This window comes from Podarcis melisellensis (assembly GCF_964234715.1).
Source record: "Podarcis melisellensis genome assembly, chromosome: 8".
In the NCBI taxonomy this organism is placed as follows: domain Eukaryota; kingdom Metazoa; phylum Chordata; class Lepidosauria; order Squamata; family Lacertidae; genus Podarcis; species Podarcis melisellensis.
Genome location: NC_138540.1, coordinates 20,825,312 through 20,840,385, shown reverse-complemented (window position 1 = coordinate 20,840,385; position 15,074 = coordinate 20,825,312). Strand labels below are relative to the sequence as shown.

The 15,074-nt window shown below is 48.5% G+C and overlaps 1 protein-coding gene across 1 annotated transcript; it reads right to left on the bottom strand.

The window, feature by feature from the left end:
• Positions 1–50: 50 nt before the first annotated feature.
• TAS1R3 (taste 1 receptor member 3) lies at positions 51–14,714 on the bottom strand. The gene is made up of 6 exons (XM_081923555.1): positions 13,892–14,714; positions 10,194–10,494; positions 6,041–6,820; positions 4,590–4,793; positions 3,630–3,750; positions 51–2,150 (listed from the first exon to the last, which is right to left on the bottom strand). The coding sequence occupies exons 1-6, from the start codon at positions 14,068–14,070 to the stop codon at positions 1,219–1,221; spliced, it is 2,517 nt and encodes an 838-aa protein (XP_081779681.1). The 5' UTR covers positions 14,071–14,714; the 3' UTR covers positions 51–1,218.
• Positions 14,715–15,074: the final 360 nt, after the last annotated feature.

Below are 15,074 nucleotides of genomic sequence, written 5' to 3'. Positions count from 1 at the left end.
GATGGGGTGTGCAGCTACTTGACACAGCCCTGATTAGGTATAAAGACAAATTCTTTTTAAAATATGTTTTTTATTTGCAAATGTAACAGAAAGAGGTAAAAAACACTGCCAGCAGAAATTAACAGTAAGACTATCCCACCAATCCCAGTTTAAATGTATAAATCAATAAGACAGTCCATTATGTCCAAATAAACATCTTAAACTAGATTTGACGAATGTAAGCTGCGTGTAGGGAGACCTCAGCACAGAGCAGTGGATGCAGGAATAGTTGTCCTTGCCGTCTTAAAAAAATAAACCTCCAATGATGTCCTACTCAGAGTAGACTCATTGAAATTAATGCACCTAGGTTTGCCATGCCCATTGATTTCAGTGGGTCCCCTCTGAGTGAGTCCAACGTTGGAGACAACCCTTAATCTGTTAGCCACCATAAGATCTCCACCTCCGTTGTCAATCCATTAGTCTCCATGTTACAGGGATATAATTCAAGAGGCTTTTTCCTGCAACATGGACAATAATTTCTAACTAGACATAAGACACCACTAAGCAAGGCCCAAATTATATGCTTCAAAAGAAGATTTCATTGCGAGCATCTATCTGAAGCAGGCAACTCCTCTCTGTAAAGGCGCTGGGTTAAAGGTACACCTTAAACATAGTTTTTGTTGGCTTTGAAGCAATCTGTTTCAAATCTAACGAAATGCCATGCATAGATGCTAAGGCAGCTTCCCATTCGCGGAGCAGAATAGGACAGGGTTGGAGACAACTGTGAGTAAGCCATCTCTGTGAGACATATATAGGTTCCAGTCCAAGATTGCATGAGTGTTCTAAGGACTAAGAAGAAAGTGGAGAGGAGACATTTTTGTCGTTTGCGGATGCTTTTCCCATCTCTAACTCTGGCTTGCCAACCCTGAGCAGGAGGACTAGAATGCAAGGCCTCTCTAAGGAGTCTATCCCATCAAGACAAATCTGTATCTACGTCTAACTCAACAAAATAAAAACACGCACCTATAAAAGCTTCTATACTAGGGCAGCGATACAAGTCATGCTGTTAACCCCATCAAAGGAGAGACTCCCCTTCCTGCTTCAGAGACTTCTGCTTGGGTTGCCTCTGACCAAGTCCTCCTCAAAGTAGACCCGTTGAACCAACCAGGCCTAAGTTAGCCATGCCCCTTAACTTCAGCGGGTTTCCTGTGTGGGTAGGACTAGCATCGGCTACGACCCCTAATTTTTGGGGTCGTTTTCCTGCGTCGCCTCTTTGGCGTAATCTTGGAAATAGTCCACCGTGTTCCAGTCCGGCTTGAAACGCAGGATGTAGCACTTGGGGAGGTAATAAGCCGCGAGCAGCCCTGTAGCACACATGAGCATGGCGCTCACCTGCACGGCGGGCTGGTACTCTAGCCCCACGGTGGCGTAGGTGGGGATGAAGAAGATCAAGGCGATGAAGTAAGCGAGCATGGCGAAGGTGATGCTGCGGGCGATGTTGTACTTCTTGGGAGACGTCTGCACCATGAAGGTGCAGAGGAACGAGGTGAAGGCCAGGAGGCTGTTGTTCCCATGCATGATGGCGAAGGCAGCCCAGGACGTTATCCTGCACTGGATGAGGACTTGGGTGGCCAAGAGCTTGTAGTTCTTGCCCGGAGTGGACGGGTTGACATAGATGTACCCAAGGCAGAGGGCGCTTTCACCCAGAAAGCACAAGGCCACGATGGCCCACGGCCGCCTCTGGATCAGGTTGTGCAGGAAACCGCGGCGGCTGCTTGCAAAGTCGTTCACCAGCATGATCTGGAGGGCCTTGGCCGTGATGGTGGAGAAGCAAGGGTTGAGGCACAAGGCAAAAGAGGGCTGCTGCAACAGGCAGACGGTCGGGCTGGGCTTGCCGATGTAGAGGCCGCAGCTGAGGCACATCAGGGCCAGGCAGAGGAGGCCCACGAGGCACATGGCTCCCCCGGCAGCCTGCACCACGGGGGTGTGGAGGTTCCTCAGAAACAGGGACCCCGAGAGGCAGGTGAGAGTCACCGCGAATATCAGCAAGGCTACCAAGATGATGGCCAGAGGCTCGGACCAGAACAGATACTTTTCGCTGCGGTCGTAACACCGTGTGCTGCGTCCAGGGGACCACTGTTCCGTGGGGCAGGCGGTGCAGGTTGTGTCCTCTGTAAAAGAGCAGGGAGGCAGCTGTACATTTTGCAAGCAAGGGGGTGTCCTCCTGGGGAAGGGCCAGAGTGCCTGGCTTTCATGCAACAGCTCCCAGGTTGCATTTGCATCCTCTCTAGGTAGAGCCGGGTGAGACTCCTGCTTGAAACCCTGGAGTGCTGATCCAGTCAGGGTAAAGGTAAAGGGACCCCTGACCATTAGGTCCAGTCGTGGCTGACTCTGGGGTTGTGGTGCTCATCTTGCTTTATTGGCCAAGGGAGCTGGCGTACAGCTTCCGGGTCATGTGGCCAGCATGACTAAGCTGCTTCTGGCAAACCAGAGCAGTGCACGGAAACGCCGTTTTACCTTCCCACCAGAGCGGTACCTATTTATCTACTTGCACTTAGATGTGCTTTCGAACTGCTAGGTTGGCAGGAGCAGGGACCGAGCAACAGGAGCTCACCCCGTCGCGGGGATTCGAACCACCGACCTTCTGATCGGCAAGCCCTAGGCTCTGTGGTTTAACCCACAGCGCCACCCACGTCCCACTCCAGTCAGGGTAGACTAAGCTAAAAGAGCCAATGGTCTGACTCTATATAATACAGCTTTCTCTGTACCAATATTTTAAGAGGAGGGTTGTAATTCAGTGGTAGAACACCAGCTTTGCATGCCGAAGGTCCCAGGTTCAAGCCTTGGCATCTCCACATAGCCCAGGGAAAGGTCCCTTGTCTAAAACCCTGGGCAGCTGCTGCCAGTCAGTGTAGATAGTACAGCAACAGATGGAGCCAATGGTCTGGCTCTGTATGAGGCAGCTTCCTATGGTGGTGAAACCATTTTATCCAGGTGGGGAGTGAAATTTTAACTGGAATCAAGTTTTTGGTTTCATGGAAAGCATCTATTTTGACTAGTAGCAGTGGTTTTGGTGAGAAAGATAAGTATTTAATACAACCTTATTTTTTTACCGAAAACTTGAGCAGATTAATGCAGAAGTGGGGTGCAGCCGACTCAGGAATGAACAAACATGGAACTGACACAGATAAGGAATAAACTGAGCTGTCCACCCCCATCTCCTCTCACCAAGAGTGACTGTAGCCAGGGATGTAAAGAAGGAATCAATTTCTCTTCCAACCCAATTACATCACATGCAAGGCTGTTTCTGTTCTGCTGCAGTTCTGCTTGCAACACAAATGATTGCGTCTCGTATCCCTGCCTGCTGTGGCAGAATTTTACTTAACCAATGGATGTCATGATTGATTACGTAATGAATTATGTTGTTCCACATCATTCATTTCAACGCAAAGGGGGCATTGCCAATTACGTACCGTTTGCAGCCCAAAAACAACAAGCAAATACCAATAGAATCTGCTGGATTGATTTCCGTTCTGGATACGGGGTGGATAAATGAACACCAGCAATTGCTGCTCATATATCTGTCAGAATTCTCTGCGATCTCTGAGTGTGATGCAGGGAAGTCACCCCAAGGCCCCAAACCTTCTCACCTGGAGAACTGCAATAAGTGCCCCTCTCGCAGTCAATGCAGTCGTAGCAGCAGAGGTGGAAACCCTTCATCCGACGGATCTGCCCAGCCTGACATGTCGTAAGGCACTCAGAGATGGGTGCCTAAGCAGAAGGGAGAGCGACCGATGTTAGCATTAAATGTCTACCTCCTGCAGAGCTATCTTCTTTTCCTTCTCTCTTGCTGGTCCCTTTGCTCATCTTTCGCCCTTGTTCTCTGCAAGCTCCTTATACCATTCCTTCTCCCCTCCATCTTCCTGCTCCCCCTTCCTGGGGGAAAGGCCATAGCTCAGTAGTAGAGCATCTGCTTTGCATACAAAAAGGCCCCAGCTTCAACCCCCAGGGAGGACTCAGAACAACTCGGGTCTGAAATCCTGGATCATAGAATCACAGAGTTGGACGGGATCCCGAGAATCATCTGGTCCAACTCTCCACAACACATGAATCTTTCATCCAATGTGGGGTTCGAACCCACAACCTGAAGACCTTAAGGTCTGTCACTGCCAGTCAGTGCAGGCAAATACTGAACGTTTCTGGCTCAGTATAGGACAGCTTCCTGTGTTCCTTTGTCTGGACAAATTAATTGTATCTGGCCTGCATGCACACCACAAATTTAAATCACACACACACCCCAAATAAGAATCCTGGGAACTGTCATTAGATATGGGTGCTGGGAATTGTAGCTGAGTTTGTTATGGGTGCCGAGGGGTAAGCTACCATTTCCAGAATTATTGGGGGAGTGGGGATCGTGTTTTAAATACATGTTGGGCACACTGCCTTAGCATATCTAGCTTGTTGCCTTGGAGGAACGGCAGGATACAACTTTGAGAAACAAATAGATCAGACAGATAATTAGTGTGGGGACATTTGTGGGTGGGAAGCAAGCAAAGAGATCACTCACTTTACTGTACTCCTTTGTTGCATTCCTCCCCCTCTCTCTTTACCTTTCCATCCTCTGTGTGAAACTGGACCACGGATGTATTGATGTTCAGTTTTGTGTTGAAGTTCCCGAGGGTGATGTGCTCAATCCCACTGTCCCGCCACCTCCAGCCAATGACCTCATAGCCGAGGTTGATGCTGCCGTAATCTTCGAAATGGTGCAGCTGGTTGGAGATGTTGAAATGGACGCCTTTCAGTTTGTCCAGCAGCTGGATGGAAGGAAAAGGTGGCTGTGGGTGGGTCCTGTGCTAACTCCCGTGTCCCCCCACCCTTGGACCCCTAATCCCATGTCCCCTTGCCTGCACTAACCACTTCTCTGCAAGGTTGGCCCTACTGTTAGCCAAAGCAAGGCAGCCATATCAGGTGGCAAAGCGTGGCAGAACAAAGCTGTGTGTGCCACTCAGCCTGCCCTGTGGCTCTTAAACTGCCCTGCTGTTATCGGGTGTGCTTGGGGGCATTATCCCATTGCCAGGATGCTTTTAGTGCAGGTTGGGGGACCTCTGGCCTTTGGGCCTAATTAAGCAAACCCGTTTCCTGTTTGGTCCAAAGGTTGTTTTGGCCAAGTCATGCACGGTGGTACCTCGGGTTACAGACACTTCAGGTTACAAACTCTGCTAACCCAGAAATATTACCTCGGGTTAAGAACTTTGCTTCAGGATGAGAACAGAAATTGTGCTCCGGTGGCGCGTCAGCAGCAGGAGGCCCCATTAGCTAAAGTGGTGCTTCAAGTTAAGAACAGTTTCAGGTTAAGAACAAACCTCAAGAATGAATTAAGTTCTTAACTCAAGGTACCACTGTAATGGACAGCAGCCGGTGCAGAATTTGGCAGCCAGGTTGCTCTTCGGAGCAAGACAGTTTGAGCATATAACGCCAATCGAGGCCCAACTGCACCGGCTGCCAATCAGTTTCTGGCTGCCAATTCAAGGTGCTGGTTTTGACCTATAAAGCCTTGAAAGACCCAGGACCTCAATACCTCAAGGACCGCATCTCCCCATATGAACCAATCTGATCATGTGATCACTGTATGACGCCCTTCTCCATGTGCCCCCATGTGCACAGGAGGTCTGGAGGGTGGCAGGATGAGAATGAACCTTTTCAGTGGTGTCTCCCCGCTTGTGGAATACTCCCCCCAGGGAGGCTTGTCTGCCACCATCATCTCCTATCTTTAGGCACCAGGCAAAAACATTTGTTTTCTTCCAGGCCTTTGACTTTTAACGATCTGTGGCCTTCTTCAGAGCGTGGGATGTTTTAATACTGGCTTTTGAAAATATGGATGTGTTTGAGATTGTTTGGTTATACGCTGGTGTTAATGCATGCGCTAGTTATTGTTGTTAAGTTGTTTTGTGTTACTAAAAAGTATAATAAATAATAACAATTTCAAACCACGCGGGCGAAAACAGGTCACCAGGCCTCACTGTATTATCAGTCGATGGGCAGCTGACTGCCTCTCACCTACCTTCCAAGATTTGATGTTACCCTTATGACACGTCCCTCTCTGGGAGCACAACAAGTTGTGGAGTGCGTGAGCCACACTGTACACTGCGGTATAGACAGCGTACGTCTGCCGGTGCTTGAGCACCGCGGTGATGTTTCGGCGAGAGATGTAGTTGCATTGCCAGCATTGCGGTCCCAGGACATCGGAGTCCATCTTGTCCACTTCCTCCTGGGATGTGTTGCAGAAGCCGTCCTCTTGGGTCAGCTCTAAAAGTCTGTAGACGTACTCCTCGAAGCCAGGGACTGTCCCCCCCTTTATGACGAAGCCGATGACTGTCCCAATGGCTTGGATCTTGCCCACAGAGGTGACCACGTCGGACATCACCCAGGCTTCGGTGGCCAACCACACCTTCTGGCTCAGCCCCAGCTCCAAGCACCGCTTGAAGAAAGCCCGGACAGGCCGGTCGCTGGCGAAGAGGACGATGACGTTGACTTTGGACTCGTTGATTGCCTGGATCGTCTGCCTCATTTTCACTTGGAGGCTCGGGTTGGACACGTCGGCTGGGATCAGCCCCTCGAAGGCGATGCAGATCTGTTTGCTGGCCACCATGGACGACAAAAGGCTGAGGCCTCCACGGCCATATTCATCGTTGCTGCCAATGATCGCGATCCAATTCCACTTGAAAGCCTGCAGGAGCTGGACCATGGCTTCCAGCTGTCTCTTGTCGCTGGGCACAGTCCGCAAGAAAGAGGGATACAGCTCCTGGTTGTTCAGGGCCTCCATGGTGGCTCCATAGCTGATCTGAAGGCCACAATCGTACCAATGTTTAATTTATGTGGTGACTTTGCAGGCCGCCATTCCAAAGAGACCAACTCCCCATGGCTGCTTACAGCAGTGGTGGCCAAACTTGGCCCTCCAGCTGTTTTGGGACTACAGTTCCCATCATCCCTGACCACTGGTCCTGTTAGATAGGGATGATGGGAGTTGTAGTCCCAAAACAGCTGGAGGGCCAAGTTTGGCCATCACTGGCTTACAGCAATTAAAAACCACATTGAATGTCAAGCAATACCCTATTAATGAGCTGTGTCCAATCATACTACATGGAGGAGACCCATTGAAGTTAATGGACATGACAAACTGAGATCCATGAATTCCAATGGGTCTGCTCTAAAGCAGAAGTTGGTTGGGTACAACACATTAACACATTTCCCATCATGTAATCTGGACTCAGCTAAGCTGGTGCCCTCACTATATTTGGGGCTGCAAATCCCATCACTTGGGGTGGGAGTGTTTGGAAGGTTTGTGTCAGGGTAAGTAGGATCAGTGTTGTTATTGTTTCGGGATTAATGGCGAGGGAGGATTTAGCTTGGGTATATTTAGAAGGGTAGAGTGTTTATATGGACCAAAGTCCATGTCTAAGTGATGTCTAAGAAAGTGCATAACTGAAACCATGTGCTTTTGTACACAGAATAGTGGCAAAGCTTCTTATTACTCTTTTTATCAATAAAATCATTACATCATGGGAGTTGCAGTCCAAAATGTCTGGCGGGCCCCTTTCTGGGGAAGGCTGTTCTAATCCAGTTGCAGCAGTTGGCCATTCCAACAAAAATAAAGGGCCCTATGCCTTCTACAGCCTCCTGAAACCATATGAAGGAGAGGGCTAAGCAGATGTATGAATAAATAGGGTCCCTGACAAGGTGGTAGCACTCATGCAGGTTTGGATTTGTGTGGGCCCAGGGTTAGGAACCTGTCCCCCCCCCAATGTTGTGGGACTCCCAAAGGAAGGAAGGAAGGAAGGAAGGAAGGAAGGAAGGAAGGAAGGAAGGAAGGAAGGAAGGAAGGCGGGCGGAGGCACAGTTGAGTTCATAATGTCTCACCCCAAGATAGGAACAGGTGAATCATGTTAATTTCAGTTTCTTTCCATTTCTCTTCCCCACACCCAAGCTTCATTTCAGTTCTCCACATTTCCACATCCATCTGATTTTTTAAAAAATCTTCATGAAAATTCATAAGCATTTTAGTTTGCATTTTTCAGAACGAAGGTATCTTTGGATGCAGGTTTGCCTCGTACACAAATTTTTGCAAAGCCTGTTCCCCTGATAGAATGCTATTTTCACAAATTTATGCGTTCTTATGCACACTTGATCCTAGCACGTGCACTTTTGCACTTATTGCTTGACTGGAGAACTCAATTGCAACATTTGTTCCAAGTGTGTATTGCAAAAGGTGGCTGTGTTTCGGTCTGAGCAGTCGGATCACATTTCCCTCCCAGCCCAACTCCAAGATAAGTGGGTATAAAAGTTCAGCCTGGGAGTTTGCGCCGATGCCAGACCTACTCAAAGTTAGACCCACTGCAGTTAATGCACATGGTTAACTTAGCACCATTAATTCCAATGGGTCTACCCGGATCCAAGATTTTGAAACCTTGGTTGATGTATGGAAGCGGGAATACCAGGCACATTTGATCCTAGCACATGCACTTTGCACTTATTGCTTGACTGGAGAACTCAATTGCAACATTTGTTCCAAGTGTGTATTGCAAAAGGTGGCTGTGTTTCAGTCTGAGCAGTCGGATCACATTTCCCTCCCAGCCCAACTCCAAGATAAAGGTAAAGGTAAAGTGACCCCTGACCATTAGGTCCAGTCATGGCCGACTCTGGGGTTGCGGCGCTCATCTCGCTTTATTGGCCGAGGGAGCCGGCGTACAGCTTTCAGGTCATGTGGCCAGCATGACTAAGCTGCTTCTGGTGAACCAGAGCAGCACACGGAAACACCGTTTACCTTCCCGCCGGAGCGGTACCTATTTATCTACTTGTACTTTGACATGCTTTCGAACTGCTGGGTTGGCAGGAGCAGGGACCGAACAACGGGAGCTCACCCCATCGCGGGGATTTGAACTGCCGACCTTCTGATCGGCAAGTCCTAGGCTCTGTGGTTTAACCCACAGCGCCACCCGTGTCGCTCAACTCCAAGATAAGTGGGTATAAAAGTTCAGCCTGGGAGTTTGCGCCGATGCCAGACCTACTCAAAGTTAGACCCACTGCAATTAATGCGCATGGTTAACTTAGCTCCATTAATTCCAATGGGTCTACCCGGATCCAAGATTTTTAAACCTTTGTTGATATATGGAAGCGGGAATACCATGGATGAAACAGGGCAGTTTGTTTTGCAGGCCACTAACAACTTGTAACACGTAAAGTGGCTCTTTTTGCACTGGTTGCAGGAAAGATTGGACCGAGAGAGCGAGAGAACATTGCTGTAAATTGTTCTGAGGACTCTGAGGTTTAATCTGAAGTTGAGATAGCTGATGGTACTTCTGATTTTTCTTGTTTTCTATTACTGATGTTCGCTATATTATTGCTATGTTGGTATCTGGGTGAACTTTAATGCAGTGTTTCTCAAATTTGGGTTGGACTATAATGCCCATCATCCCTGACCAATGGTTCTGATAGCTAGGGATTATGGGAGTTGTAGTCCAACAACAGCTGGGCACCCGAGTTTGAGAAACGCTGCTTTGACCTAATGGTCATGTCCTTTGGCCAGAACAAATAAACCTATTGAATGAATGAGTAGGCCTTATTTGGAGACAACCCTGAAACACGGAATAGGTGCGTTTTACGCTGCAATATTTTGCGGTGGGCCTCACTGGTGTCTTCTCAGTAGTGGCGCCTGCCCTGTGGAACGCCCTCCCTTCAGATGTGAAGGAAATAAGCAGCTATCTTCTCTTTAAAAGTCATCTGAAGGCAGCCCTTTTTGGGAAGTTTTTAATATTTAATGCTGTATTGTTTTTAACACTTGATTGGAAGCCGCCCAGAGTGGCTTTTGAAACTCAGCCAGATGGGCAGGGTATAAATAATAAATCATTATTACTGTATTTTTCGCTCTATAAGACGCACCAGACCATAAGACGCACCTAGTCTTTGGAGGAGGTAAACAAGAAAAAAAATATTCCGAATCTCAGAAGCCAGAACAGCAAGAGGGATCGCTGTGCAGCGAAAGCAGCAATCCCTCTTGCTGTTCTGGCTTCTGGGATAGCTGCGCAGCCTGGATTCACTCCATTAGACGCACACACATTTCCCCTTACTTTTTAGGTGCGAAAATTTGAGTCTTATAGAGCAAAAAATATGGTATTATTATTCTCATGAGGGTTCATTTGCTCTTATGGTTATTCTACCTGCGGGATCAGGAAGAAGCCGAACAGCTTGGCTGTCACCGAAGAGAGCATTGAGTCGTGAGGCCCAATGACAGCCGTCACCCGGGTCTGGTAGTCTGTGTAGTTGCAAAGGATCCCGATGCTGTTTGTGCCTGCTCTGGACAGGAAGAGCAGGCTGGGCTGGAGGGTGACCACCGGTTCCATGCAGGTGTCGTAGATATCGTAGCCAAGGCGGATCCCTGGCAGCAGCGTGGTGGAGTTGTTGATCTCCTCAATGGCAATCTTCATCCCAAGGGCCCAGACCAGACCGGCAGCATAAAGCCTGGGAGACAGAGGACAGAACAGGGGAGATGGCGGTCTCTCTATTGGCAACATGCAGGGTTGAGTGCCAGTCTCTCACATATCCCAAACTGCACCACCCCCATGCAAAGAGGTGTCAGAGGCTTGGGGGGGAACCCCAAAGTGTGCAGAAGTACAGAAGTGCTCATTGGAGGGGGGGAGAGACCCCCGAAGGAGGCAACATCTCTGCTCCCCGAAGACATGTGCAACAACCAAGTGAGCAGGGAATGCTGTTAACCTGCCGAGGTTTAATAAAACTGGGGGAAGTGGTGGAACAGAGCGTCCTGGAAGACAGCCTAGGTGGCTGGCTGGAACCCTGATCAGGAGCACACTGGCTTGCCTTTAGAAGCTCCCCTGAGTGGGCTCCTGATTGCAGGAAGGTGCACAAAAACATGCCTGGGAGCTTCAGGGGTAGCCCTGCCCCTGCACAATTTGTGCCCTTCTGCTTTTGGTCTAGGTGGCGAAAAGGGATGTTAGCTTGAGATAACTGATGGATGGCAAGTTACTGGTCCCTCTCTTCCCCGTTCGGCAATGGAAGAGTCTCTCTCAGGAGGTTGTAGACTCTCCTCCCTTAGAGGTTTTCAAGCAGAGGACAGATGGCCATCTGTCTATGGATGCTTTAGCTGATATTCCTGCAGTGCCTGGGGTTGGACTAGATGAGCCTTGGGTTCCCTTCCAACTCTAAGATTCTATTCTCCTGCCACTACCTGTGACCCCCTAAAATGCCTCTCTCCAGAGTGACTAGGGACCCATCCAGGGCCTTCTCAGTGATGGCTCCGACCTGGTGGAATGCCCTGTCCCATGAGACCAGGGCCCTGCAGGATTTAGCTTCCTTCCGCAGGGCCTGTAAGACAGAGCTATTCCGCCTGGATTTCAATTTGAACTTAGCCTGATCTTTTATTCCCCTTCCTTCCTTCCTTCCCTCCCCCTTCCCTTTTTATGGAGATTACCTGCTCTGGGATCCCACAGCTAATTCTCCCCTGGTCTCCCCACTGGCCCAGATAGGACTAATTTAGCCAGCTAGCCCTGGTGATCACCTAATGTTTATTGGATGGATTTCCCCCCCTAAATTGATTTTTGAATTCTGAATTTATTATTATTCACGTTTTATACTGTATTTTATGCTGTTTTTTTCTTGCATCAATTAAGTGTTTTAAATTTGTGGTTAGCCGCCCTGAGCCCGGTTTTCTGAACCAGAAACGGCGGAGTATAAATAATAATTAAAAATAGTTATTTATTTAACAATGTGGGTTGGGGGCACGGATATGGGTAGGCGGAAGGGGTTGATTGTTTTTAAATAGGCACTGTATATTTATTTACTGATTTTCTACCTCACCTTTCTTTCTAAAGAGCTCAAGGCGGAGTCCATGGTTCACCCCTCCCTTCCCCAATTAATCCTCACAACAACCCAGGGAAGTATGTCAGGCCGAGAGGCAGCAACCGCCCCAGGGACACACCCAGAGAGTTTCATGCCTGAGCTGGGACTTGAACTCTCGTCTCCCACGTCCTAGTCCAGCACTCTAATCTCTACAGCACACTGGCTGTCTCTGAAGGCTTTTCGGTTTACACCCACTTTTAATCAGTCTGTTTGAGGCTGGTCGGAGCTCTTAAGCATAACTGAATTGCTGCTCCTTTTCATCCTGTCCTGTATTACATAGGCTGGATGGTTACGTGGGAGCCGGTTGAAGACTGTCCTTCGAAGACAGAGGTCCTTTGGTGGGTCAGGACGATATGGGATTGGGGGGGCAACTCCCATCTCTTGTGAGGGCACACTTAGTCCCAGCACTGTCCGTTAAGAGTTTGGGTGTCTTCGACACCTTTCCATGGAGGCGCAGATCACAGCAATAACAAGGGCGGCATTTTTTCATCTCCGCCAAGCTAAGCAGTTGGCTCCTTACCTCTCTCGCCCTGACCTAGCCACTGTAATCCACCCGACGGTCACCTCCAGACTTGATTATTGTAACTCACTCTACGTGGGGCTGCCCTTGAGACTGACCCAGAAACTCCAGTGGCTGCAGAATGCCACGGCAAGACTCCTTACGGGGTCCTCACCGCAGGATCACATTCACCCGGTGCTATACCAGCTGCACTGGCTCCCGGTGGAGTACAGGATCAGGTTCAAGGTGCTGGTTTTCACCTTTAAAGCCCCATACAGCCTAGGACCCTTGTACCTACGGGACCACCTCTCCTGCTATGTCCCACGGAGGACCTTACGGTCTTCAAATAAAAACATCTTGGAGATCCCGGGCCACAGGGAGGTTAGGCTGGCCTCAACCAGAGCCAGGGCTTTTTCGGCCGTGGCCCCGATCTGGTGAAATGCTCTGTCACAAGAGACTAGGGCCCTGCAGTACTTGACATCCTTCCGCAGGGCCTGCAAGACAGAGCTGTTCCACCAGGCCTTTGGCCAGGGCACAGTCTGACCCTCTCCTTCTGTAACCCTCACAGAACTCTAGCCCAATGGTTGCCCATTAATTTGATTTTGAATTGATTTTAGAATGACTTGATTTTAGAATGCATTTTAATTGATTGGGATTTTATGTAAATTGTGTTACTTTTATTGTTGTTAGCCATTCTGAGCCCGGCTTCAGCTGGGGAGGGCGGGATATAAATAATTTATTATTATTATTATTATTATTATTATTATTATTATTATTATTATTATTATTATCATAGAGCAGTAGAGTTGGCACGGACCTGTTTAGTCCAACCTCTTGCAATGCAGGAATCCGTTCCGCTGTTGGTTCCTAGACTGAACTGTTGCTGCTGTAAAATTTGTGCTGTATTACAATCCATGATGCGAATGGTCTTGCCAACTTTTGTTTTGTTTAACCTTTCAGGGCACCCTGCCCTCCCGAGGCAGCTTACAAAACCCTTAAAACACATGCAAATAACATTTCAGAGAATAGCAAAACCCTAAATGTATAAATGTGTGAGAAGGGGGGAAATTCCCAGGTTAAGAAAGCGACTCCCATTCCCAGTCTTTGCTTTTATTATGACATTGAAGAACTATCTTAAAAATGATTCTGATACAGGGAAAGAAAGCAACTTAAAAGGCTCATTGGAAAAAAAGGAAAGTCTTCAGGAAGGTCTTGTTGACACTTGCATTTTGAATAATTTTACTTTAAAAAGCTGCCTAGTTAATTGGGGACAGCATTCAAATCTACTCCATAGTTTCCCGTTGACAATTAATCTGGCATTCTTTCAGCCCTGATGGTGCGTAGGGGCCATTTGCCACGGGCTGGGGGTGGCCAGAGCCAAAAGGGAGTGGAGCAATGGAAGTAACTCTTCGTTCAGTTAAGTCCAGCCACACACAAGGCAGGGGTTTCTGCATCACCACCTCCCCAACCATCGCTACGTCCTTGCCATGTTTGCTGCCTTACCTCTCACAGTTGTAAATGTCAGGCAGGGTCCGTTCCGTCACGTTGGAGGTGAGCACCGTGAAAGGGAACAAGCCGCCCAGTATGTAGTCTCCGGGTCTTCTAAACTGGGAAGACATGCAGTGATAGCTCTGGGCCCGGGCCCAATCCAGACCGAGGCTGAGCAGGAAGAAAGCAGACATGTCTCTCGACTGTTTCTGAGACTGGTCTGCGTGTGGACAGCCTAATTTTGAACGAGGCAGGGGAGCCCCTTAGAAAGCCAAACGTTTTGTTCAATAAAATTTACAGCAGGTGGGAGCATCCTGAGAGAATTTGTTTAGCAAAGCACACACTGCATGAGCAGTGTAGGTGTGGAAGAAGCCATAGTTAGCCACCCGTGCTAACCAAATCTTCTGCGGCATTCTGTTGAGTTGGGCCCCTCTGCAATCTGGCCCTCCCTGCCACGAGGGATTTATTCAAACAGGGTGGTCTTGAAAGGTTCCTGATTTTTTGCAAGCAGGTGCTGGGCTTTCCTTGCTTTTGGATTGAGGTGTTCCCAAAGCAAAGGAAGGAATGAACTCTGATTAATAAGAATACCCACAGAGGCTTGAACCAGCAAGACTCTGGGAAGGGTGCGTATAATAATCTGTGCCTCCCTCTGCACCCCTCGGCCCAGGTCGTTTTATTCACAAAGGAACTTTTACAGAGTGTTCGTAAGAACCAATCAGATTTCTTCTGAGCATTTCAACAAACCCCAGGTGGGGACAAAGTTAAACTACCAAAACTAATTAAGCATGGGGTAAATTAAACAGAACTACAAAGGAGTGCATTTGGCAACCCTGGGAGGTGATAAACAAAGCAATATACATGATAAGAAGGATGGCCAGGAAGATAGCGATCATTATCACCTTCATGTGAAACCTGTTTCCTGGCCCTAAGATTAACAGCCTGGGATTAACCTATCAGAAAAGCTACATCAACGAAACTACCCACTTTGATGACCCTGGCGAAGGATGCCTGCCTGGCGAAGCAACTGGCAGTGTACGTGACTGGTCAAGAAAGAGAAATGGAACAGTAGAGGAAATGGCCAGAGATGCAGAGGGTTGTGGGATTTGATCAGAAATTATTGCCAATGTATCAAACCCAATGCATTCATCGTGGACACAATGGCTTGATGCATATTTTATAATTCCTCATAGAATCCCAC